The sequence below is a fragment of the Pseudoliparis swirei genome, chromosome 3 (assembly GCF_029220125.1).
Source record: "Pseudoliparis swirei isolate HS2019 ecotype Mariana Trench chromosome 3, NWPU_hadal_v1, whole genome shotgun sequence".
Taxonomy (NCBI): domain Eukaryota; kingdom Metazoa; phylum Chordata; class Actinopteri; order Perciformes; family Liparidae; genus Pseudoliparis; species Pseudoliparis swirei.
In genome coordinates, this window is record NC_079390.1 from 7,251,207 (window position 1) to 7,277,575 (window position 26,369).

General features: G+C 44.3%; 2 protein-coding genes and 1 long non-coding RNA gene across 5 annotated transcripts; 2 read left to right on the forward strand and 1 right to left on the reverse strand.

The window, feature by feature from the left end:
- Positions 1–8,349, forward strand: septin4a (septin 4a). Of its 3 annotated transcripts, XM_056411823.1 has the most exons (13): positions 1–176; positions 648–670; positions 1,497–1,883; positions 2,677–2,773; positions 3,856–3,942; positions 4,507–4,630; positions 4,737–4,871; positions 5,024–5,141; positions 5,227–5,328; positions 5,424–5,520; positions 5,716–5,878; positions 7,352–7,457; positions 7,541–8,349. In XM_056411823.1, the coding sequence occupies exons 1-13, from the start codon at positions 131–133 to the stop codon at positions 7,610–7,612; spliced, it is 1,557 nt and encodes a 518-aa protein (XP_056267798.1). In that variant the 5' UTR covers positions 1–130; the 3' UTR covers positions 7,613–8,349. The 3 variants fall into 3 exon arrangements, with proteins under 3 accessions (XP_056267798.1, XP_056267799.1, XP_056267800.1); XM_056411824.1 differs by lacking the exon at positions 648–670 and having other exon boundaries at positions 2–176; XM_056411825.1 differs by lacking the exons at positions 1–176; positions 648–670 and adding an exon at positions 728–835.
- mntb (MAX network transcriptional repressor b) lies at positions 8,350–23,264 on the reverse strand. Its single transcript, XM_056411822.1, has 6 exons — positions 21,088–23,264; positions 17,702–18,290; positions 17,580–17,621; positions 17,110–17,221; positions 12,568–12,760; positions 8,350–12,008 (listed from the first exon to the last, which is right to left on the reverse strand). Exons 1-6 carry the CDS (start codon positions 21,158–21,160, stop codon positions 11,251–11,253), a joined length of 1,767 nt encoding a protein of 588 aa, XP_056267797.1. The 5' UTR covers positions 21,161–23,264; the 3' UTR covers positions 8,350–11,250.
- Positions 21,162–26,187, forward strand: LOC130192027 (uncharacterized). Its single transcript, XR_008831313.1, has 3 exons — positions 21,162–21,227; positions 24,423–24,505; positions 25,850–26,187. It is a non-coding gene; the product is annotated as an uncharacterized LOC130192027 (long non-coding RNA).
- The last annotated feature ends 182 nt before the right edge of the window (positions 26,188–26,369 follow it).

Sequence of the window (26,369 nt, forward strand, 5' to 3'; positions counted from 1 at the left end):
ATTAGTCTGTGCATGAGTCCGCGGGCACCAGATGCCTCATCACATTCTATTAGTTCTTCTATAGTTTGGTCTTTTGGCATCACTCACAATTTCCTTCCTCTGCGCCGGGGACCGTTGGAGAAGCCACACCATGCAGCACTTCTCATCTCCGGTCAGGTTCCGCAGCAGCAATAAAGGTAACTTCCTCTGTAACGCACAGGTTGCAGCACCAATGTATTGTGACCGATAGTTTCTGCAATATGAATTAGTCAACTAATCGAAAAATCACAACAGCAGCCAGAGACAATTTGTTTAGGTGTTTTTTAGCGTTTGAATTTTTTTTAATTATCATTATATATTTAGATTTTGCTCCTTAATTAAGTGTAGAATAAGTATAGTGCATCATTGAGTTTGCATCAGGTGTGTGTATTATAAACTATGGGAGGAAATGTTGTTACAAACCACTTAGTGTTATGTTCCATGAGTTTAAAGTATGTGCATTGTTAACAGAGGGGTGTCACCAAGCGACTTATTTATTTCACTCGTGCCAAAAGCCCAAATGTTCTCCTCATTATTCAGCGTATACAAGTCTCTTTGCATTTGTATTGTCTTTTTTGAAAACATTAAATGTTTTCCCTTTTATATATTCTATCCTCTGCTCAAAAAAGATGCAACTTTCTCAGAAAAGGAGGTAGGACACGATTGTAGAATAGTCTTTAATGGTAGTGTGTGTAGCTTGTGTGTGTGTATGTGTGTGTGTGTGTGTGTGTGTCTGTGTGTTTAAGAGTTACATCTACAACTGCCCAGCCTGCCACAGCATTAGAAGCTGGGTTAAGCCTGCTGCAAAGCTTTGTGGGTAATGAGAGCTGACAGATAAAGGGAATGTCAAACCTTACTTTTTTTTGAGCAATTAAATATATCTCTTGTTCTGCCTGTTTTGTGATATACATACCTAAAAGGTGCCTAATATTTCTATACTGAAATAATATCGGCATTATAATTATTATAACCATGAGGATTTTTTTTAGTTGCCAGGACTTGGTGCCCTATACGCACAGCGCGTAGTGCGCGTTATGGGAGCGGCGGCACTGCCCCTAGCTATAAGCTCCACACTGAAAGATGGACCTTGAAAATTCTTTCAACAAAATATTACTTCAGTTGAGTCAGTATTTCCAGTTTGACCCTATGGACAGATGGAGGAAGGCCTAATGGTCTAATGGGATCACAAGTCTGGACTAATCAGTGAAGAAAGGGAAGCCCCAGAAGACTCATTAAGCTGTATTCAGAGAACAGGAGAGGACTGTTCCACCAGCCACTTGTGTCGTGTCAGTTTGTGATATAAAAGATGCATACACGGATTCAAGATTAGTATATTTAATTTGAGGGGAAAAGGATTTTAATTTCATCATCTTTCCAAAAAATAAATCACTCTCCTTTTAGTTTTGATTAAAAGCAAGCTGTATTTTTTTTGGACTTTTGATCGTACATAAATCTCCATAATGTGCCCCCTGTCGCAGTTGCCCAGTCGGTCTATTGAGGACCCGGAGGACACTCGGTTTCCTTACGCCATGAGAGATTTGCCTACCGTCTCTCAGCCTGGTGACCAGCATCATAAACCAGACCATCAGGCACCAGTCCACCGGGAGGCAGAGGGAACTGGGACAGCAGCCAACGGCCTCCCCAGGACCCCCGGGACCCCCGCTCTGCCCCGTGCCGTCCTGTGTAACCCGACTGGCTCTCCAACAGCCCCCCAGAGACCAAGTCGCTTGGGGCCAAACACAGATCTTAAGCCCTTGGCGCTGAGGAGGCCGCTCATCCCTCAGGACTCGATGGATTGTCCAGTCATCCCCGCGTCACGTCCACACAGCCCCTGGGGACGCTTTGACTCATATGAATCTACAGAGGTGTGTCAGAAAAATCCCAGAAGTAAAATCATTGCTGTTTTAAGTATGGATGTCCACTTTTAATGGATTACGGAATCGGTTATTTTGGTCTTAATCGGCTAAGATTGCTTTAATCGATTAATAATTGTTACCTTCGCATTGAAAATGCGGAAGATTATGTTTTGATCGCCGTGTATTTATTTATTTATTTGTATGCGTGTTCCTCGCATAACTAAAAAAGTATTAAACCGAATCGCATGAAATTTGGTGAGATGATTGGTTATTATCCGGGGACTATTTGATTAGATTTTGGGATCGATCGGGTCAAAGGTCAAGGTCATGAAAAGGTCAAAATCTTCTTTTTACCATAGCGCGGTCAATTTGTATCCAATTGGCATGCAACTAATGCCAACATGTTCATAATTCAATGCCCAATCTTGTGATATGCGAAGGTATGCACTCTACCGAGTGCCCGTTCTAGTTTTGGGTGGTTTTGAATTATTCTTTGTGGAGAAACTCAATTTAGCAGATTTTTTGATAAATCAGCCAATCAATTAGCGAGTGTTAGTACATTAATTTGGTGGAGGACATTTCCTAAGAACTCTGAATTCTACCACGTGTTACCATGACTATAATGTAAAGTAGCATAAGCAGTCACTCAGTACAGTAAAGCGAGTACACCCGCGATCCTTACTTATAAACAATATGCATAATAATAATAATAATAATTCAAACTTATATAGCGCTTTTGCTTTTCTAAATACACAAAGATGCTTAATGACATACATGTTATGTTTGTGTTTTCAATCTTTAGGATCCGGACAGAGAGTATGTGGGTTTTGCCACATTGCCCAACCAGGTTCACAGAAAGACGATGAAGAAAGGTTTCACGTTTACGCTTCTGGTGGCAGGTGAGTCCGTCCATATGTCTGCTCACTGGGATACTTTAATAGACATGTTATCATGACAGACTGTAGCATCTCCCCTATAATGGGGATTTTATAGCATACATTTTAAAAAACACTACAAATTCAATTTGATTCAGTTTATTTTGCACAGCCCCAAATTAATTAAATTAGCCTCAGAGGGCTTTACAATCTGTACACATACGACATCCCTGTCCCAGGACCTCCCATCGATCAGGGAGAACTCCCAAAAAACAGAAAAATACCTTTCACAAGGAAAAAAGGGAAGAAACCTTCAGTAGAGCAACAGAGGAGGATCCCTCTCCCCGGATGGATAGAAGGAATATATGTCATGTGTACAAATGAATATGACAGAAACGTATGAATAATTAGAAGGCATGGACCGCGATCCGGATTTCCACAACCCATGAAACAGAAGGAGGAAGAGAGGAGGGGGGCTTCAGCAGGGCCATGGCAGGGGGCACGGGGCAGGAGGCCGGCCCTCCAGGCATGAGGCATCGCGAAAGATAACCAACGTTATCATTAAGGGAGGCAGAGGAATAGCTATACATGTGACCCACTGAGCAAGAGAGAGCGGGAGAAGAAGAGAAGGAAGCCATCGCGAGCTACTAAGCTGGTACGGTATCAGAGAGCAGACACGCTGGCAACCGGAAGTGAGACCAGAAAAGAGATGATGCGTTCAGGACAACATCCGCAGCAGCAGAAGATGCAGTGGAAGTGTTAGCCAAAGCAACGTTCAAATCACACCGCCTTATATAAACATCTATAAGATTCAGCTGATAACGTCAGCACAAATGTCAATTAACTGATATAATACTCAGACATGTACTCATCAGTGTCGATTACAGACACACCTGCTCTGATTTCTACATTTCTCAACCATGATTTAAAGCGGCCTAGTCAGTGTGTGATCTGGTTTTATGTGTGTAGAAATACCCTCTATTTTGATGTTTTATTTCTACTTTTTTAAAGTAGATTATTGAGAGAGATACAGACATTGCACACGTGGGTGTGATATTGTATTCATGCTACTTCAAAAGGTCTGGGCTGTCTCTTTCTCTCTGTAGGGGAGTCTGGCCTCGGTAAATCCACACTAATCAACAGTCTGTTCCTCACGGACCTCTACAAAGACAGGAAGGTTCCCAATGCACAAGGTGAGATTATTACCTTCGCATTGAAATTGCGGAAGGTTATGTTTTGATCGCCGTGTATTTATTTATTTATTTGTATGCGTGTTATTCGCATAACACAAAAAGTATGAAACCGAATCGCATGAAATTCGGTGGGATGATTGGTTATTATCCGGGGACCATTTGATTAGATTTTGTGATCGATCGGGTCAAAGGTCAAGGTCATGAAAAGGTCAACATCTTCTTTTTACCATAGCACGGTCAATTTCTATCCATTTGGCATGCAACTAATGCCAACATGTTCATAATTCAATGCCCAATCTTGTGATATGCCAAGGTATGCGCTCTACAAAGTGCCCGTTCTAGGCTATATTATTTATTCATGTGAGGCTCATGTTATGTTGTGGTAAAACAAGTGAAACCGGACCATGCAATGAATGGTCTCTGTGTAAGAAATGACTGTTAGCTCTCTTTTTTGTCGTTACTCCTCTCTGAACCCTGAGGTGTGCATACGTTCTTGTTTGCACACACTGTTAACTTGTTGCCTGTGTATATTTAGTGACTTCACCCGTTTGTATGTTTCTGCAGAACGGATTGATCAAACAGTCAACACCATAAAACACACCATAAGCATCGAAGAGAAAGGAATCAAAGTGAGGCTCACCGTCATCGACACACCGGGGTTCGGAGACGCTGTCAACAACACAGAAAGGTGAGGTCATCAACATGCGTCCGGTTTGGTGGCACTGCGGTTCTGTTGGACAGTGTTGAACGTTAGAGCTGTTGTTTTACTCACAGATGTTGTGTGTCTGTATCAGCTGGAATCCAATAGAAGACTACATCGACCAGCAGTTTGAACAGTACTTCCGCGATGAGAGCGGGTTGAACAGAAGCAACATCCAGGACAACAGAGTCCACTGCTGCCTCTACTTTATCTCTCCATTTGGCCACGGGTACGCCGCCGCCGCCATGTTCTACGTCTGCCCACGAGGCCAAACTAGTGGAACAGGACTGCAGCAGCCTCACCGAAAAGTAGTTTGATACCTTTTTGGCCTGGTCCTGCTTGTGTGCAATAACATAATTGTGTTTCTCTTTGTAACATCAGTCTTCGGCCTCTGGATGTGGCGTGTATGAAGGCTTTGCATCACAAAGTGAACATTGTTCCTGTTGTGGCCAAAGCTGACTGCCTGACACAAGCAGAGGTCCACAGAAAGAAGCTGAAGGTATAAAATCGCTAAACACACACATACTGGAGGAGTTATATTTGTATTTCTGTCTATTTCAATTCAATGTGTCCATGTACTCTAGATCAGAGAGGAGATTGATCAGTTTGGGATCAACATCTACCAGTTTCCTGAGTGTGATTCAGATGAGGACGATGACTTCAAAATACAGGACCAGATCCTCAAGGTTCTTTTTTGTTGACTCTAATTTTGCATCGTTTAAAAGCGCCGTCTCGTCCACGTTAAGACTGACAGCTTCTGGTTTGTTTATTCTCTCTGCAGGACAGCGCCCCATTTGCAGTAATTGGGAGTAATGTTCAGGTGGAGAGAAACGGTCGCAAGTTCAGGGGCCGTGTCTATCCCTGGGGTGCGGTAGAAGGTAATACTCACAGTTTTTAATTCTTTGTAATGTTTTCCAGATTTATTTCTAATTTCTATTGAGTCAACTTTTACAGTGTCTTTGGACCTTTTGTACTTTCGAGGTATTTTGAGTGGCTGACTTGAATGACTTTTGTTCTATTTGATAAAGAAGAAAGACGTCTGATCTATTCTCACGTTGTCGTTACATGGTTAGTGGAGAACTCGGATCACTCCGACTTCCTGTTGCTGAGGAACATGCTGGTGAGGACGCACATGCAGGACCTGAAAGATGTGACGGGGGAGACGCACTATGAAAACTATAGAGCCCAGTGCATTCAGAATATGACCCACATGGTGGTGCAGCAGAAGAAATGCAGGTGGGTGGAGTCAGGATGCAGAGGACCACCGTGTGATTCTTTGATGAGTCAATAAAACTCTGTCTCTGAAGTTGCTTATTTGTGGGCAACATAAGCCTTAAAGATTATTCCCCACACTTACCTTTTACATTGGTGTTTAAAGGAGAGGGATCCAGACCCGCAGTCCGGGTCTAGTCCCAGGGGCCGTTGTTTCCGGACCGGGACCTATCACCGATTACATTTTATTTACAACAATTACATTTTGACTGTACGCTTAAATCTTAACTGCCACGGCTTTTCCCATTCAGCTGTCCAGGAAACACACCAACCAATTACATAAGTTGTAGATCACATCACGTGATGCTACTTAATCAAGCTGCGCTGCTTGAGTGAGATATAAACAGAGAGGACAGGAGGCCGAACAGTTGGAATAGTATGAGAGTCAGAAAGGTTGTTTCACATGTTGTTCTACCAAAAGAGAAATGTAGATACTGTAGCAGGCCTGAGGCCGCCACCCGTGGGTTTCCCCCCCCAGCACCAAGGATCCGCCAGACCGCAAGAGGGTTTGTTCAAAGACATGTTTTATTCCGCACACGACACCGAGCAGACCGCAAATCACGCGCCTCTTCCTCTCCCCCTCCACTCTCAAGTGGGAGCTTTTATAAGAGTGGCCTCGGCTGCTGACTGATTGCCAATCACCAGCAGCCGAGGCCAAATCAGACACAGCTGCCACAGATACCGAAACCAGAGGGAAGTTCAACACCAGTTCATATGTTCAGAGGTGATGAATAAAAGCAGCATTGTGATGCCCCACTATAACAAAGCACTCACATCTGAAATAAAGGCACAGAACATGAATCTAAGAGCCCGATATTATTATCAACACATTAATTCAGTGCCCAACAATGATGTTAACAGAGAGGCGAATAGAGCTGAAACACGAGGTTTCCATAACACAGATAAAGTCCTTGCACACACATTTCTCTTATTTGAAGAGGAGAAGAATATAATATTGGGACTTTTGTGGGTGACGTCACTGAACACCTGAAATAATGAAGCTGCAGGGCAAGGACAACTCAGTTATATACATGTTCCTAAAATTAAGTGCTTTATTTAAAGATAAACATCTTTCAAAAGCTTTAATATTTTTAAATTTTCAAATCCAGCCCTTATTGTAAATTGAAATAAGATAAAAACATTTATAATTAGAATATCTATTATTCATAATCATATTTTACTTTCTTTATTTGATTCGACAGTCGGTTGTTGAGATACAGACGTTAATACAACTGCTGCGTTACTTCAGTAATCACAGCACTAAAGCATGGGTTTGTTTACAGGACGTTTTAAATACAATACAGGCTCATAAAAAAAGAATACAATGAATCCATGCAGCACATGCACTGCACACTGATATTTTCGGTGAGGAATGGTCAGATGCTCATGCATGTTGTGTTCTTCTTTTTATGCATGTGGTGGTGAATCCGGCTTTAGTTTGCGCGAGAAGCATCGAGAGCAGAGCGAGGCCGATTGTCCTCTGTCGCTGGCTCCCGCTGACCCTCAAAACTCGGAAAGAATCATATTTGAGAAAGACGAAGAGGTACGTTTCTTATGCCAACTCACTCCTTCATCCACTCGGTTATAGGAGTTATCACCACTCACCTCATTTACTCCCCTCTGTAGCTGAGGAGAATGCAGGAGGTGCTGGAAAGGGTCCAGGAGCACATGCGGCACAGCCAGAGAGGTGGTTTCTAAGGAGGAGGAGACGACCAGCTAGGTGCCCCCAGGAACACAGAGGAGGCCCTGTCTACAATGCATGACGAGCAAAAAGAGATGGAACAAAAGAAGCAACATTGAGGGCTGGGCTGCCCCTCCCCCCCAAGAAAAACAAGTGAACTTTACGCTCCAACTTTGAAAGTATAAAGATGCAGCTTTACGTGGACTTCTGTGCATGTTGGCTTACCTGCAGCCAGGAGATGTTCCAGACTTTAGCGGGCCACACTAGCTCACCTTTATTCCATTAATGTAATTAATGTGTTCCAGGACTGCAACTTGAGTAGTAACCTTGATAAGGATGTGACACCTTAAAAATGTCATCTAGTCCAGTGGTTCTCAACCTTTCAGTGATTTACTCCCTGTGACATATTGCTTTCAGCCGAGTACCCCAACCAGTGCAAAGCATTTGGGGTTGAAAAAATAGGTGTGATAAAGTGGTGTACCATCTATTTTATTTCTGATATTTATAACAAAAGGATTTTTTTAAAATCACGTACCCCCAGGGGTACACATACCATCATTTGAGAACCACTGATCTAGGGGTTTTGTAGTGATGTTGAAGTTGGGTTTTTAATTTGTAAACAGCATTTTTCATGTTTATTACTTGAGTCAACTATATATTTTTTTAATCTTTGAAAAGAGATCTTTAAAGAAATCTTTCCAACTGCAATTTGTCTCAATTTTCACACAATACCAATAAAAACAGGAGCAAGATGTGTTGTAAATGTAATAAGATTTATTAAGAATCTTTATTATTTTATCAGCATAATTCTTCATCAATAATATGTTTTATCCATTATCATCATTGTTATCTTAAACAGTGGACAGTTAGATCTAAAAGGCAGCCCAAAGTGTACAGGCGATATATAACTTAAAACTTTCTCCATAGGGAAAACTTGTTTCTATATTCATATATAATATCAATGTAGCATGAGGTCCAAGAGCTTGCCCACGTTATACAGTATTGTACATGGTCCCAAAAATAAACAGAAAAACAAAACGTTTAAAAAAAAGTAAACTAAACAGCAATCTACATGCAAAACAAAACCAAAAAGAAACAAGCATTTAAAATCTTAAGATGCATAAAACTCATATGCCAAAACATGCATACCATCACAAATCTTTCATACGTAAATACAAATATTACAAAAGTCAAATTGAATATTAGACATGTTATCAAGAAAAGAGCAACAGCTTTTTTTGTTTTTTTACTTTTTCCACTCCACATCTTAGTCCAAATCACAAAATGGAAAAATTAAAAACATAATAAAAGAAAAAAAGAAAATCATGACAGTAAATCTTTGTCTCTTGCATTCGCTCAATGTGTTTGTGTTTTGCCGGAGGTGTCACAGTGTTCAGGAAAACTGAGTATAGGCACACACGATAGCATTCAAACGGGCTCATAACATAAATAGCCTCTGTAAAAAAATATCTCGCTTGCCACGCACGCACACACACACACACACACACAGAACCAACAAACAGCCATGCTACAGGTACAGTAGGATTAACTAGAGTACAGAATATAAAACATATTGAATACGGTCACATATACAGACATAACATACAGAAACAGCAGAGGCGCAGATCCACGCAACATTGACAACGAACACATACAATGATGGGAGATTTCATGGTGCGACAAGTATAGGCTGGCAAGAAGGCTGTGAGGCCATGCACACTTTGAGTGTGTACACATGAACACACACACTCACACATAGACACAGACCAAGAAAAAGTGGGTGTCACATCACATTTTCAAATGAAAACATTTTGAAACAGATTTTCTTTAGAGGATTTGGCATCGTGTGTGTTGTAAAATAAAAAGAAGAACAACAAAAGATCATGTTGCTGCCAAATTGTCACAAAACTGCAATATGTAAACTCATTTTAAACCTAAAAACGACTCTTTCCAGTCCTTTTAACATTTCTTTGTGCTATATCCACAATGGTTTATGAGAAAACTGTATCTCACCTAGCTTGACAAATCAAAATCTTAACTCACGGTCCATTTACTACCATTAAATAGTTGCCACCACATCTCACAATCGTACAATCTTCTCACGTGGCTTTAAGTAATAAAATGCAGAACACTCCTCGAGTTAAGATGTTGTTCTTCTTCAAGGTCAAGAGGGAACTCTTACACTCAACATGTCTCTCGACGCTTTCCCCAGATATTAAAAGCCTGTGCGGGAGGTTTGTGTTGCAGGTGTCATCAGCACGAGGTGTGCCGAGGCAGCAGAGGGAGCTGTTGCATCAGAGGGAGGAGGCCGACGCCTGCGTAGCCGACAGGAATACCGGCCACTGACGGTATGAGAGCAGTTCTACAGGAGTCTTTTTCGTTCTTCGACATTAAATTCACCACACACGTTTTAGCCGTTTGGGATATTGTAGATTCTGGTTCAGCATCATGTCAGAAAGGTCTCAACTATTTATATTTTAACTGACTGCATGAATTTACTTTTTTTAAACTCGTTCTCTGAATCTCCAATAGGCAACAGGCAAAGGTCATGTTGTCCCTACATATCTCCAGAAGGCCAGTAAAAACAGACGATTCTGTCTGTTGAGCAAACCACGCAATCATTGCCCAAAGTGTTCCCCTTCAACCCGGCTCCTCATATAGAATATACACTTTTATTAATCCCCAAGGGGAAATTAGTTCTCTGCATTTAACCCATCCTTAGTTATTAAGGAGCAGTTATCTGGAGTTGCTCCGTATTTAAGAACAGAGACAAAGTGGATACAAACTACAAGATTGAATGGGACACGCGTGACCAAAGTCAGTGAGGTTTTCCTTGTCTTCTTTTTGAACTGAAGATCTGGTTTTATTATTGCACTGTTGATTCTTTTTTGCTAAACTATGTGCAAGGTGTGTGGTACCAAGTGAAGTAGCAAGGAACCTTCATTTGGAGGTAAATGGAAATTGATTAACAGTCACTTTGTGGAGACACAACAGCCCAAAAAAACAAACGGGATGCAATATAAAAGAGTGAAAAGTTCTATTCAGCCAACTATGTAATGGGATCTACTTTCGCCCACTAAAATCCCTCCTGCTCTCAAACACATCAGTGACATTATTCCACCAGAATTGTTCAACGTGACATCATGATTAGTACGAGTATAAAAATGGGCACAAATTGAATTACCACGACAACAGTCCAACGACAAGCAACTCTCTCATTTTCCCTCGATGAGTGGATGAATAGTTACGGTACGATCCTTGATGCCTGAGTGTGAACTGAGCTTATTGTGTTAGTGCTTCTGGTTGTAAAAGGAGAGGAGGAAGGAAAGAAGTAGGAAGGAAGGTAAAACAGAATTCCTGTCTCTGCAGCGCAGACGAGCGTCTTATTTTCCACAAACAATGGCCTGACCCACTGACTGCTTTGACGTTATTGTTCACAAACTAACAGAGCTGTGACCAAAATATCTCTGGAGATATTTACCACAAGTTGTCCCAAAAAACAATTCATGTTTTTCTTTGTCAATTTTTGCCTGCAAGAGTTTCTCTGCAATTGATTATTTTTCGGAGTGTTGAAACGCATTCCAGAAGTTCGGAGCTTTTCTCTCCTTCAACTGACTTCCATCAGTCCCACCTTTTTTATTCATTTTTTTAACCATCAGGCCAGTTTGAGTGTGCTGACGGGGAAAGTTGGGACTGTAACCATGGTGACGGGGTTGAGGACAGTTGCCTGTCCCACCAGCTGATGGTGGGGGGCCAGCACCGCCGTGGGTTTCCCTAGCGACGGGCTCCCCTGGCTGTTCATCTGGGCTCCGTTAGTGTTGGCTTGAGGGTGAGCCTGGACGTGCGGCAGGGTGTGATGGGTGAAGGTCTGAGTGATGTGGCCCACCATGGTGGGCTGGGAGACAGACACGCCCTGGGGGTAGAGCGTCGGGAGGTTCGACGGCAGGGGACCTCCCAGATGAGCCACCGGGTGGACGGTGATGTGTCCGATGGGCTGGGCGGCCATCGGCTGGTGAGGGCCGGCGGTCGGTGCCGCCGCGATTGGCTGATGGATGGAGGAGATGGGGCCAGGCGACGGGGCAATGTACGTTAGATGCTTGTGATTCGCTGGCAGGCTGTGGTTGATGGCCTGGATGACTGAAGGGTGGGAGACGGCGGCGTGAGCGATCACGGTGGACTGCAGCTGCAATGCCTGGGGCTCTGGAGGGGGCGGAGCCGGGGCCAGAGCAGGTGCAATGACATGAGGGGGAGCAGAGGAGAAGGGCGTGGTCAGGACTCCGGGAAGAGGCGGGGCGGCGTGCTGGATCGACAGGTGGTGGTTGAGGAGCGGCTGGACCTGCAAGATGGGAAGCGTTGGTTTGGGAGGAGCAGGAACGTCCTCGTCGATGTCCTGCTCAAAGTTGTCTTCTCCTTCTGGAGACCAGAGGGGAAACCATTAGTCGTCATGAAACCATCCCAGTGCCATGAGAGTGTGTACACGAAGGCTCGCGGCAATAGAAAATCCGCCGAGACTAAGAGTCTCAGGATGCGTCAGGAGAGCCAAGCGAAGCACTTCAATCTGCTCGGCCGATCCACTCGTTTATACGTCCGACCGGTCGGTTTCTCATTCGCTTTCTTTCTAAGAACTACAACTGACAGCAGATGCAGACAATTTTCTGACTTTTCTTTCACGGAAATATGAAATTAAATCGTTTATATTCTTACATTTTCCAAGTTTAAAGTTCAGTTTCCAAGTTACCTTGTTTCTAAAGTTTTTTTCCCTCCGTAACTTATCTTTGTAGCTGCGTCTCGTCACGTCGAGGAACCAACGGCACGGTGTGCGAGTGTGGCTGCGACGTCGTTTGTGTGCGCGCGCAACGTGAAACCATCATGCAGCACTTGTGTGTGTGAATTTGACTTGCAAAGAAAATAAAGTGATCTACGAAACCAGATCAGTGCATCTGTGCTGAGTTGTTGCAGCTCGTCTTCGTACCTGAGGCGGTGGACGTGGAGGCCTGGTCGTCCTCCGGCTGGATGGTCTGACGGAGGACTCGGTCGATCTCGATGACGTCCATGCATTGGCTGAGCTCGTTCTTCAACTCGGCCAGCCGCTGCTGCGTAGCGATCTTCTCTCGGGCCAAACGCTCCATCTCGTGCTCATACTCCTTCTCCTTCCGCTTCAAAGTCTACCGGACGAGATACAGACCACAAAGATGAGGATCAGCGGCACATGTTAACCCTCCTGTTACCTTAGGGTCAATTTGACCCCATTCAATGTTTAACGTCGGTGTTCCTTGGGGTCAATTTGACCCCAGGCTGTTTTTCACTGTGTCAAACATATAAGAAATATCAACTTTTTTATATATTTAAAGGGCTATTTAGGTAGTCAACAAACAAACATAAAGTACCTCACACGTAAACTTGGGAAACAATATTAATTCTAATAATTTTCTGGAGGTTTTAATTGCTGGGGTCAAATTGACCCAGAGGGTAAAATATGTTAGTAAATGTAAAGGTAACAGGAGGGTTAAGAGGCACCGACACAGTAGAATTAAGATATTGGGACTGGTACGCGGCGGTAGGCACATGTACGGCATCGACTCTCAAATACAAGGCTGTGTTCAGAGGAGGATGCAATCTGCATGAACAAAGAAAAGTCACGATGGTTCACATCATCACGCAAGTTCTGCATAGTATTGATTTCCACGGCAGTATTGTCTTCAGTACAAAAACAATCACGCAACAGTCGACCTTAGTCACTCAGTTTCTCTTTCACAATAAATTAGTCCTCACTCGTATCATTTTTTTCTTTTCATTTGTTGTTGTTTTCCTTCAGAAGCTGTTTAAGTAGTTTGCAGACATTTTCAAGAAAAGCCTTGGAGGGAAATACTGGGCATGTGTTAATATGAAACAGATGGAGTGTAGGAATATTAGTGTGAGTTTGCATTGATAGTTAACACCAGCGACAGCAGATCAACACGGAAAACAGGAGGAGATTATAAAACAGGGGAAGAGGGTAATAAAATATATTTTTAAAAATCTGAAATAAATAACCGTCTCAGGTCATTATTACTGCTAGAGCGAGAAGTAGTTCAAGAAAGGTCACTGCAACAAAAAAAGGGAATTAAGAATCATTTTTCTTGGTCTGTTGAGTCTTGGCCACTCCCACATTTCTCCCAGCTTGCACAATCCTGAAACAAAATGTTCCCCATGCTCTCGGTTTCATGCACCAGAAGGAAGCCACGCACGCAAAATCAAGCATGTTCACACTGCTCCCCCTCCCCCCCCCCCCCCCCGCGTCATCTACTTAAGCTCCTCCCATTTCCTGGATATCATGCTTGTTTTTCGAGCCGACGGGGTCAGAGGAGGTGTCATCGTCCTGCCGTGTTTTATTTCCACCAATAACTCACATTTTTACCATCGTCCCAACAATTCCAATGTAAATGGATCCCTTTCGCCTGAACATGACTGACTGAATGGAATGATTCACTCTGAGCGCTGAAGCTGAATGTGTGTTTGTAGATTTACAAATGAAAGAAGGAAGACGGACACATTAGACATAAAAAGACAATAAACAGAAAGACGTCTAAAGAGCTATTCCAGTCCCACTGCGCGGTCACGGTGACCTAGTTGCTGTGTGGGTCAGCTGATGCATGAGCACCAGACAGGCTACGGTCATTAACAGATTACCAGGGGGAGAGGGGAGGTGGGAGAGGATGGTCTCTACGGCATTATGCTGGTTACTAGAAACCATTCAAATGCTTGGAACCTTTTACTGGTTACGTCTCTATATTACCGGAAATAAATATCGATCTGAGCGGTTAAATGATCGTCATGAATTCTGAAAAAAAGACCTTTGTTGTTCCACTGGTGCAACCAAAAGAGCGATGACCTCACCGCTCACATCCACAGCCCACTGTGCATCCGCTCGTTACAGCTGAGAGGCCTTGTGACATTTACTTGAAAACTTATTCCAGCGACTTCGTGTCTGTTATTTCATGTCTCTCTCAAGTGCCTCTCTAAGAGTTCACAACTAACTAACTAACTAACTAACTAAACACACACACACACACGAACATCACTCCAAGGTCTTAAAACCCAGACACCATTAGGCCTGCTGCAAATCACCAAGGAAACAGCTGTCACCCATAGCAGTCTCCTTGGCAACCTCATCCGTGAGGATTTGGCTGCTTGAGCAGTTTGTGTAAAAAAAAAAAAAATACAAGGAGCAATCTAATTGGGTGAAGCACGGAGGTAATTACATAGGAGTGATGTGACTGGTTGGTTGCCAGTCGGATGCTTCAGACCCCCCCCCCCCTCTTTTACACTTCCACCCCACCCCCTCTTCTCCTTCATCCATCGATCTCTCGACACCTCTTCTTCCTTTACCCCTCCTCTATAACGCCTTCCTCTTTCAAGTTGATCTCCCTCAGAGAAAAAAGTTGAAAATGACTCATGCGTGACGATATCTGGTCTGAAAAGTGTCTCACTCACACGTGTGGTTTATTACACGTGATGATGAGGACAAGGCAAACAAAGTCTGACAGGAGTGAAAGGAAATCAGCATAACCATTGATAAGACCAATATAACACACACACAGGCCACCTGCTGCCTGTTGCTATGGTTACCAAGAGACGGCAGGAGAAGCAGGTCGGGCGATGTCGAGAAGAAAAGGTGGAGACGGCCGGGGGTTCAAAGACAAAGCCAATCTTATACAGCTGTTGCAGATCTGCACCTACTCCAGTGTCATCACCATGGAAACGCTGCAGCACCCGACACCTATAGCGGCCTCTGCAGTCGAGAGGCGCAGAGCAGAGCGGGTGAGCTCCGGTGACGTCACCAGGCCTGGGCTAGCCATGTGCTCAGAGCTCACGTGGCTCGGGGAGAGAGGCGTGGGGGAGGGGTGACACGAGGAGAAGCACGGAGAGAGAAGGGAGGAAAAGAGAGGGCGAGCCACTCGCCGACAATAAAAACTGATTATATTAAACATAGATATAGGAATGGACATTCAGCTATTGTGTGCATAAGCTATTGTGTGCATATCAACACATTGTGTTATTATTTTATAGAAGTCTGTCATCCACATTAAAGATGTCAGGTTAAAACACAAAGAAGGCATCTCGGTTTAGATTTGACATGCGAAGAGTTTCATCAGATGTGATGAAGTTGAAGGAGTGAAACAATTCATTGGGTTTTTATTGTGATTTCCCATTTGAGTATTTTCTTGATATTGAATATTCCTTTAAATATTGTATGTATTAAGCAGTCTCAGTGTCGGCTGAGGGAACCACTGGAAGCAACTGTGTACCGTCTACTGGTACCTGTGTGGCTACCCACACTGCAATGATTATTTTTTTACTATCAATTATTTTACGAAGATTTTTTTTTATTGATCAATAAATTCTTGAGTAAAATAGTGAGACATGGCCAGAATACATTTTTTAATTGAAATTATTCCATTCATATAAAATAGAAAAGAGCACATCTTCACATTTGAGGCGATGAAGCCACTGAATATTTAACATGTATGCTGATAAATCATGAATCAGTTATCAAATCTGTTGTTGATTAATTGTTTCAGCACCAGTACGAGCCATCCTTTCGGCATTGGTTTTATTGGCTGATGAAGAGTGACCTCTCTCCTGTAACTTCATTTAAAACACATGGACACTTGGACGACGCTGTATGGATTTCCTCAGCAGCAGCAGCAGCTCTGTCTTTTATCAAAAGCATCATAATCTCGTGTCTGTTGTGCTCCCTGGCAGCTGGCCCGCGATCTGGCAGCGTGAAGTTCTTCCATCTCGTGGCCTGACTCGACTCCTTTCCACTGACACCCCATTGCATATTCCACTGAGCTCAAAATCACGAAGCTTCTGCTCCACTAAAAAAAAGAAAGCCCTGAATGGAGCTCCGGGCTGCACTTCATTCACCTCCCTCTTTTAAAAACTCACCTCTTCAGGCTACCCAGCTCCCTCCGCCCACACCCCCCTCAACAATGCAACGCTTCAATATGAAGATGAAAGTCTTTACCCACAAAAACATGTCACTCCTTTATTCTTTACAGCTGTTTTAGTTCTTTACAACCACACCCTATTCTATAACATACTTCATCACTCAGAGATTACACAACAACACTTCCGCTTGATATGAATCTCAATTAAATGTAAAAAAAAGGCGAAGTACTGTTAAACTCTGTGTTAATAAAAAAATACTCATTACATTGTACAGACTCAAGAAAACACAGGATTTATTCACTACTTTGTTGTGGGCTGACTCGTTTGGAGGACGCAACAAGAGACAACACAAAAGGGCTGAATGGCTCACAAACAAGCATTGTGTCTCGATCGCAGTGGACCGAAGCCTGTGTGCCAAACAAACCAATTCAAGACCAGAGAAAGATGAAAGCAAAAAGGATGGAAAAAAAAGAAGCAAGAAGCGAGGAGTACCCAGAATAATGTGTCGGAGCGCACCAGTATGTGAAGGCTGTCGGCCTCTCCATGCTGGGAAAGCTGAGAAAATATATGAAGACTCTACCTGTATGTAACGCAAAGCGCTGCGGAGTACACTGAGGTTGGAGGTTTTCTTCTCATCAACATTTGGAACGTTCTTCTTCAGCATCTCAAAACACTCTTTGAGGTGTGCTCGCCTGAAGGGCCAAGAGTCAGAAACGAGAAAGGGTCACACTTTTGATATGGTCATTAGGCTTACTGTCTGGGAGAATATTCACCATTAATTAGCAAGGCATGAGAGTTTTAACCAAGTTGTTGTCATTAGAATAGACCTCATGACTCTACTTGTGCATGCTTGAGAGGGATTTCATGGTTGTGTATGGGTTGAGGAAATGTCATGACTTGTTGGGCTGATGAAACTCTTTCACCACAAACTTGATAAACACAAAACGTTGCGTGAATGTGGCGGTCAAGATAAAACAAACATGGCTGCCTTCCTTTTATTCCTGATGATTTGACACCAACAACAACAATGAGAAGTTTATTATGACTAACCTGTTCTTCTCCAGTTTATTATGCACCTCTCTGGTCCCCGCTCTGGAAACACAAAACAAATGTTTAATACAATCAAGAACCCATGTACACTTTAATACTAACACACACACACACACACTGACCCTCCTGGCCTCCTCTTCCCCTCCAACCCTCTCAGATCCTCCATCATCACTCCGTTCGGCCGTGGCTGAGATGAAGGTGGGAGTTGATGGGGGACCAGTGCGTGTAGAGAGCCAGCTCCATTAGTGCTGATGGAGGCCGAGTACTGAATCTGAACCTCAGGCGGTGATTGGCTGGGCTTTGCGCCAATCAGCTGCGGACTTGTCTCTACCTTAATCTGGTGAGGACACAACAGGTGAGGAGAGGGCGGCTGCTGAAGCTCGTGATGCTGCTGCTGCGGCGGGGAGGAAGCGTTCTTGACTGGCGGCGAGCCGTTGAGCAACGTCGCCGCCGCCGCAATCTGCGTCGCGAGTGGGAGGAGCGGGACGGAGGGCGTCGACGTGACAACTGGGAGGATTGGGATGACAGCGACGGGGACTTGAGTGGGTGGGGAAGAGGGGGGAGGAGGGGGGTGCGGCTGTTGGCTGTGAGTGTCATTGCCCCAAGCAACATGGTTGGCTCTGATTGGCTGAGACAACGCGGTCACAAGTTCCACGCGCCTCGACTCGGCCTCCCTGTTGATGAGCTCCTTCTCTTTGCGCTGCTCCTCTTCTGTATGGAGGCGGGGAAAGAAGATGTGCAATTGAGTGGGCAATAGAAAATGGACAAAAGGGACAGAGGGTAAGAGTAACACGGACAACCTGCCCCGAGTTCAGATTGAAACTCACGGTTCACAACGGTTAAATCTGCCTTTCCCACACGAACACACAGAATGCAACGACACTAACGCACACAGACACACACGGAGTATAGAGAATAATCCACATCCAGTTTGGAAATCGTGAATAACATCATTTATCAATCCACATCAGACAAATTATGTGACTTCAGGTATTCTGAGCCGTTTCATTGGTGGACAGATCATTGAGTGTATGTGTGTTTGTATAGTGACCATCTCAACCAAACACAACCCGACACACACACACACACAAATGATGTCATCGGGCAATTGGATTTTAGGGAGGGGGAAATAATCATATAAATCACAAGCATCCATTTCCTGAAGGGAGAGAACCACCCCTCTGTCTGCGCCGTGATTGGACCGTTCCGGCTCCGGCATGCTGGGTTACATCAGGGTCATCTGACCAACAGCAGTGGACTGTTGTCAAGGAGCCGCTCCGCTGACCCGGGTCAACGAGAGTTGGCACAGTAACAACATATGAATGACGCATCGTCGCAAATAAAAAAAAGCCCCCGGAAAATAAAAATCTAAAAGTCACATCGTAGGACGGGAATGTTCCCACACCACACCACACACACACACACACACACACACAAAGCAATGTTGGAAAGCCCTCCGTCACCATGGAAACAGCAACATTAAGAACAGAAAATCCCAGGGATTCCTCAAAACGCCAACACTCTCCACCATTATGAAGGAAATAGAAACACCACATGGCAACATGCCTGGCTCCCTATTAAGTAATAATTTAATTTCTCCACATAAAACTCCCTCCTCCCCCTCGATGATGCGATTCCCCTCTAACCTGCAGGCCTTCTAGCCCTCAGAGGCGCCCTGCAGTTTAATATGATGACGTACCTGAACAATATTACTCTGCACTTTTTCATTCACATATTGCGTTTTAATTTGTGGGATTGTTCAACAGTCGAAGTTGTGTATTATGAATGCTACCTCGGAGAAACAATGTTACTCATCAATTATTCACGAGCATCTATTCTGACTCTTCCTGAGCAGTGGAAGACAGTCGTACAAGTGCATCTCCCTCTTCGTAACGCATTATGCTTGGTTTGAAGTCTGACTGCATGCGGTATCGTCACAGCGGCTTAAAAACATTCAGTTCTGACACTTTACAGGAAAACAACTCATTAAAATTGCACCAAAAAAAAAAATTGGGCGCATGCCTAATTGTATCATTCCAGATATTTATTGTATCCATAAATCCAAATGTAGTCTCCTGTCATTAATAACAATCAGATGTTGCATACGCGCCCATATTGTGTTTTACATGAATATTAAAAAACTCCTTCATAAGATCATGATTAATGCAACTATATTACTCTTTTTAAAAGGATGCAGTTGTGTTATAGTGGATTTGTTAGTTGTTTAGTGTATAAATAGGACACCAACAGAGCTACATTCCACAGAGGGTCAGGAGTCAACACAATGATGTCCAGCATACAGACACGAGTTGACGTCAGCTGAGAATACGTTGGCATGTACTGGTGCATACCAGTAGTTCCTGTAGCTTATAGTTTATGCACTGAGAGAGGCTGGGGGGAGGGGCCAGGAGGAGGGGCCAGGGAGGTCACCCCCCCTTTACTGACAGTGGCGGGTCAGAGAGAGTGGAGGGCGGGGCAAGGAGAGTGCGCGTGTGCACGTAGGTGTGTATCAAGAAGAGGAGGGGGGGCGGCAGGGGGACTGCGAGCACGTGTTTTTTGTGGGCGGATCCTAGCACGCGGTACGGATAGTATGCGGGGGGAAGGGGGTTGTTTTGTCCGACACGTCATCAGAGGGGAGCAACACGGAGAGCAGCCCCCGGTCTCCTCCCAGCGAGTCACGCATCGCTTGATCTCGATTGACTCGTGATCGTTTCAAATGAATTTAAGGAGCTTAAACAAATACGTGTATATATATATATATATGCTTGCACGCAGAAAAACAATAAAGGAGGCAGCGAGCGCGCGCGGGCCCGCCCCGGTGTGTGTATGTGTGTGTGTCACAAGATAGCTGAGCAATGTCAGGGTGTTATGTAAAGAGCAGCCTCTGCTCGCCACCGCCCTGCCGGGGCTCGACGCACGAGAACATGGGGCAAATCGATCCCGAGAGCTCGTTTGTAACGGATCTGTGAACCTGTAATGAAAAAGATTAAAAGCGATTTAACTATTAGGAAATGTATTTTAACGTTTAAATGTGTTTCATCCTGCAATAAACTGCACAAGCCGCCTTCAGCGAGTTACTTCATAACAAAGATACAACAGAGACATGGACCTCGGGTACTGACAGGAACTCCTCTGCCGTGGGTCTCTCTCACACACACACACACACACATGGTAAATCACTATTGTTCAAACTGTCACACAAACACGTACACACACACACGCACACACACTGAGCGCGCAAAGTAGTTCCGAAAACAACTTTGCCCGTTTCCGCATTAAGGGAAGACGCGTTTGTGCAACAATTATCGCCTCGGGATTCGCAGAGAGTTTGCAGTGACTTCAGTCTATATTTATTTCCTGAGCCCAGGTCGATGAACAAAAAACTGCAAATGCTTCCGTTGATAGTAACGGGATACGGTCCTCCCCACCCCCCCAAACGCAGTTTAGGATTAAGCACGCACTGTCACGTAAGGTCCGGCGCGATGCACCACTCTGCTGTTGAACTCACCACGTGTGATCTGTTGTTGCTGGGCTTGCCATTCCAGATATCTGGCCGCCTCCAGAAGGGTATCGATGCTCATTGCGCGTAAACCCCTCACGACAGGCGAACCGGTGGCTCGGGACGGAAGGAGGAAAAAGACCGAGGGGGTAGGTAGCGTCCCTGTAGGAAGCGCCGTGTGCACGGTTCACACCCACGGGCCCGAGCTGCTCGTCCCCGGTGCTTCTCCGGAAACCAGACAGTCGATTTTTAATCCGGCCGAACGGAAAGTAGATCCTCGCATAGGTAAAAAAAAAAAAAAAAAAAAAATAGGATTGCAACAAGATGGCGATGCGAGCACGGGAATACACACAACAAGGCGAGTCGTGTTCTCGTTAAGACCCGCCCTCCCTGGTTCCTGCCCCGCCCTGTTACTACGGCCTCTGGCAAAACCCGGCGACCGAAGCGCCCCCGCTGACTCCGCGCTGTCGTTTAAGCACCAACCGTTAACTCTCCCAAATAATGTACACATGTACACGAACAGTATCGAAACCTCTGTTTAAAAAGGTTGGGATCAAGTGGATCTCACGGTGGGTTCGCGTGTCTCCGTGGGAATCGAGAAAGAGAAGCCCGGTCCACCCATCGGTTCTCCGTGTTTTCTTTCTCGCCGCTGGCCCGCAGCGCATGAGGAACAATCGGGCTGCGGCCAGCCAATCAGCGCTCAGAACAACAAGGCATGGTGCTGGTCCACATGGGCACCCGCCCGGCCCGAGCGCGGCTCATTTGCATGGCGAGAGCGTGACTGGCCACCCTGCTGTCTCGGGATCAGAGATGTCAATCAAACGACGAGGGGGCGGGCTTACTGCTGTCTGTGATGCTGAGGACAGGCAACCAAACATCACGTTGTTTTATTACATTATCCCACATACGGTCTTAGAAGAACATTTAGATGAACAACTACTGTTGGATTATAAATAGCTAAATTTTCTCTTAACCCAAATGTAATGGTCATTTTATTGAAAATTATAAACTATAATGAAATACATACATACTTTGTTAGACCTACACATAATTTACACGAATGATCTTATTATAACATATTGTAAGGATATGTCTGAATGTGTTTCAGAACTTGCAGTTTGTTATTTATTATTTTACCCCTATCTCTCTTTAAGATGTCATTCATGTCACTTTACACATTTTTCAAGTTTACTGCATCTCTTTTCCAGATTTTAATAACTCACGTCCACTGTTTCTATCTCGCACACTGAAAAATCATTTAGTATCACAAGGATTTCGTCTTTCTTTTTATTTCCCCAATGTATGGTGCATGTTGTGTAGCAAAGCTGAGACCAATGTTGGATGTTAAATGTTGTAATTACATGTAACATGTGATGCATAATGTGGAAAATGAATCTGGCTTCAGTTTTGTGAGTAATAATTGATGTTACAGTTTTGTGTTTGTCCCCACATGCATGTATGTATGTACACTACCGTTCAAAAGTTTGGGATCACTTAGAAATGTCCTTATTTTTCAAAGAAAAGCATTGTTTTTTTCAATTAAGATAACATTAAATCAATCAGAAATACACTCTATACATTGTGAATGTGGTAAATGACTATTCTAGGTGGAAACGTCTGGTTTCTAATGAAATATCTCTATAGGTGTATAGAGGCCCATTTCCAGCAACTATCACTCCAGTGTTCTAATGGTACATTGTGTTTGCTAATCGCCTTAGAAGACTAATATCTGATTAGAAAACCCTTGTGCAATTATGTTAGCACAGCTGAAAACTGTTTTGCTGATGAGAGAAGCTATAAAACTGGCCTTCCTTTGAGCTAGTTGATTATCTGGAGCATCACATTTGTGGGTTCGATAAGACTCTCAAAATGGCCAGAAAAAAAGAACTTTCCTGTGAAACTCGCCAGTCTATTCTTGTTCTTAGAAATGAAGGCTATTCCATGTGAGAAATTGCAAAGAAACTGAAAATGTCCTACAGCGGTGTGTACTACTCCCTTCAGAGAACAGCACAAACGGGCTCTAACCAGAGCAGAAAGAGAAGTGGGAGGCCCCGGTGCACAACTCAGCAAGAAGACAAGTACATTAGAGTCTCTAGTTTGAGAAATAGACGCCTCACAGGTCCTCAACTGGCAGCTTCTTTAAATGGTACCCAAACGCCAGTGTCAACGTCGACAGTGAAGAGGCGACTCCGGGATGCTGGCCTTCTAGGCAGAGTGGCAAAGAAAAGCCATATCTGAGACTGGCCAATAAAAGAAAAGATTGGTATGGGCAAAAGAACACAGGCATTGGACAGAGGAAGATTGGAAAAAGGTGTTATGGACAGATGAATCCAAGTTTGAGGTGTTTGGATCACACAGAAGAACATTTGTGAGACGCAGAACAGGTGAAAAGATGCTGGAAGAGTGCCTGACACCATCTGTCAAGCATGGTGGAGGTAATGTGATGGTCTGGGGCTGCTTTGGTGCTGGTAAAGTGGGAGATTTGTACCAGGTAAAAGGGATTTTAAATAAGGAAGGCTATCACTCCATTTTGCAACGCCATGCCATACCCTGTGGGCAGCGCTTGATTGGAGCCAATTTCCTCCTCCAACAGGACAATGACCCAAAGCACACCTCCACATTGTGCAAGAACTATTGAGGGAAGAAGCAGGCAGCTGGTATGCTGTCTGTAATGGAGTGGCCAGCACAGTCACCAGATCTCAACCCCATTGAGCTGTTGTGGGAGCAGCTTGACCGTATGGTCCGCAAGAAGTGCCCATCAAGCCAATCCAACTTGTGGTGCTTCAGGAAGCGTGGGGTGACATTTCAACAGATTACCTCAACAAATTAACAGCTAGAATGCCAAAGGTCTGCAATGCTGTAATTGCTGCAAAAGGAGCATTCTTTGACGAAAGCAAAGTTTGAAGAAAAAAATTAATACTTCAAATACAAATCATTATTTCTAATCTTGTCAATGTCTTGACTATATTTTCTATACATTTTGCAACTCATTTGATAAATAAAAGTGAGTTTTCATGGAAAACACGAAATTGTCTGGGTGATCCCAAACTTTTGAACGGTAGTGTATGTATGTATGTATGTATGTGTTGCTGCATGGTAACAGTCATTGATTGGACACTGCTCCGTCTTATATATCCTTTAACACATCCCAGGTTCTGACTCTCAGCCAATCAAAACAGCAGATCAGGGGAACATAAGAGCTGCCTCTGGCACGCCACGTGCCTGCACTTACAGACCTACCAACACCATTTCTATTTAGAATGTCAAACCATGAGCTTGAATTTAAATAACTGTAATGCAAGATAATAGTAAAGGTGTGTGTGTGTGTTTTCACTTTGCAACAGGCTGTATTGCAGGATGGATGACAGAAAATGAATTCGGCAGAAAAGGAAGGAGGAGGGAGAGAATAGGGAAGAGAGAGCACATGGTAAGTACATGAGCTGCAAGAAAAATGTCCATAGGGATTGTATGCATATACGAGGAAAAAGAGGAGGAGGAGGAGGAGGAGGAGAGGGGGTGGCTTGGAGAAACAGTGAGGAGGGAGGGATGTGAGGCCGAGATGGGGCTGACCCAGTTAGAAGTGCTGCATCACTAGTGGATGTAAAGAGGAGAGACAAAGGAAGCGATGCAAAACTTTAAACAGAGAACGCCTTTAAAGAAGAAGAAACAGACTCAGCAGCAAAGAGTGTTGGGAGTCACAGACTCAAGAGGGGGGGGGGGGGGGGGGCGGCCCAACAATATCATTTACAACCGTATCACGACTGTCATCATGTAACCTCCATGAAGGCGGTTTGTATTAGTGGAACTAGCCTTCCTTTATTTGACTTCTTTGGGTGATGACTTACAATTGTGAACTTCTTGGATATGAACACATTATCAGATCTTGGATTCATTCATACTTGTCCTTAGACTCGCTACAGCGGACCGAGACAAACAAAGATCCCGTCACTTCCTGTCTCGACCTCAATATGTTTTCCATGGGACCACTGCTACATTGTGCAGTGCCGGCAAACGACGTGGTTTCTTTCCTTGTCGGGGCCTCTCAACACATCCTACCACTAGAGGGCGCCACATCCCGGAAAAGAAATACCTCATCCCGCCGTCCTCCCTCAGGCTTTGGAGGGATTATGCTGGTCACGTAAACTCACGTAAAATATACGGGGAATGACACACAAACCTTGATATGAACACAGACCCCGCAGCTGTCTGTACCAGTATCTGGTTGTCATACGTTATCAAAGGAATGAAATAGTTTCATCCTCTGAGAGAATCGATACTGCTGCATCAGGTCGGTTGCACAGTGACCTTGAACCCTCTCAACGCCTCCATATTATCACGCCGGCTTATCGGAATCGATGCTGGTTTATACCTCTCTGCTCCTTTTACTTTCGCTCTTTGGTCCCATGAGGAGAAATGGGTGACCCAGAATACATATAAATGAGGAAGTGAGCTTCTTCCTCACCCATTTTGATGTATTTAGATTGCATGAGGGGGGAAAGTGTGTGTAAGGCACGAGAGAGGGCTGGCTGGCAGATGTAGGTCAATGTTTCTACTCCAGTGCCTTTGTTGAGAAACACCAGCCTCCGACAGGTTTATTTTCCTTTTAGTGGTTCCCATGAAGCCACTTCTCCGCACACACACACACCTCTCACGCAACTGTTTAAGTCACCATACTTGGTTTACTTTGTCGGTGTCTTTTTATTATAGTAACCATGTGCTGTAATAATTTTAGTTTTTGCCATCTGCATCCTTATTTACTCCACCACTCCAGGCTTCTCCACCCTCAGACCTGCAGGACAGAGCAAGGTGTGGCGCCTGCACACTTGTGTTCCTGGCAACTGTTGCCAGGATACCGCAGAGCAGAGAAAGAGTAATTGCTATGTGGGTGAGAGTGAGCAGGTGTGTGTGTGTGTACACACAGAAGTAGGCTGGGGTACCGTACATTATTGATAAGAGTCTGATCTGTCCTCTTTTGCTTCTCCAGCATGAGCGTGCAATGGAAGTAACCGGGTCGTACTGGAGAACACCCATCAGAATGTTTGTCTTCTCTCCACATCACACTTAGCAAATTCACATCCTCCACATCTCCTCTTTCATTAAAAAAAAAAAGGTCAGGACTGATTTGTTCTTGTAGCTTTCATCAACTTGTGACCCCAGCTCAGAGGCCACAGTGTAGCACCAGAGCTAGACAGGTATACATAAATAATAACATAAATAATATTCACTGCCGAGAGTTTGTCTCTCGTGGCCCATTTCTTTCAGACCAAAGACTTTTATCAACGCTTAAGGCT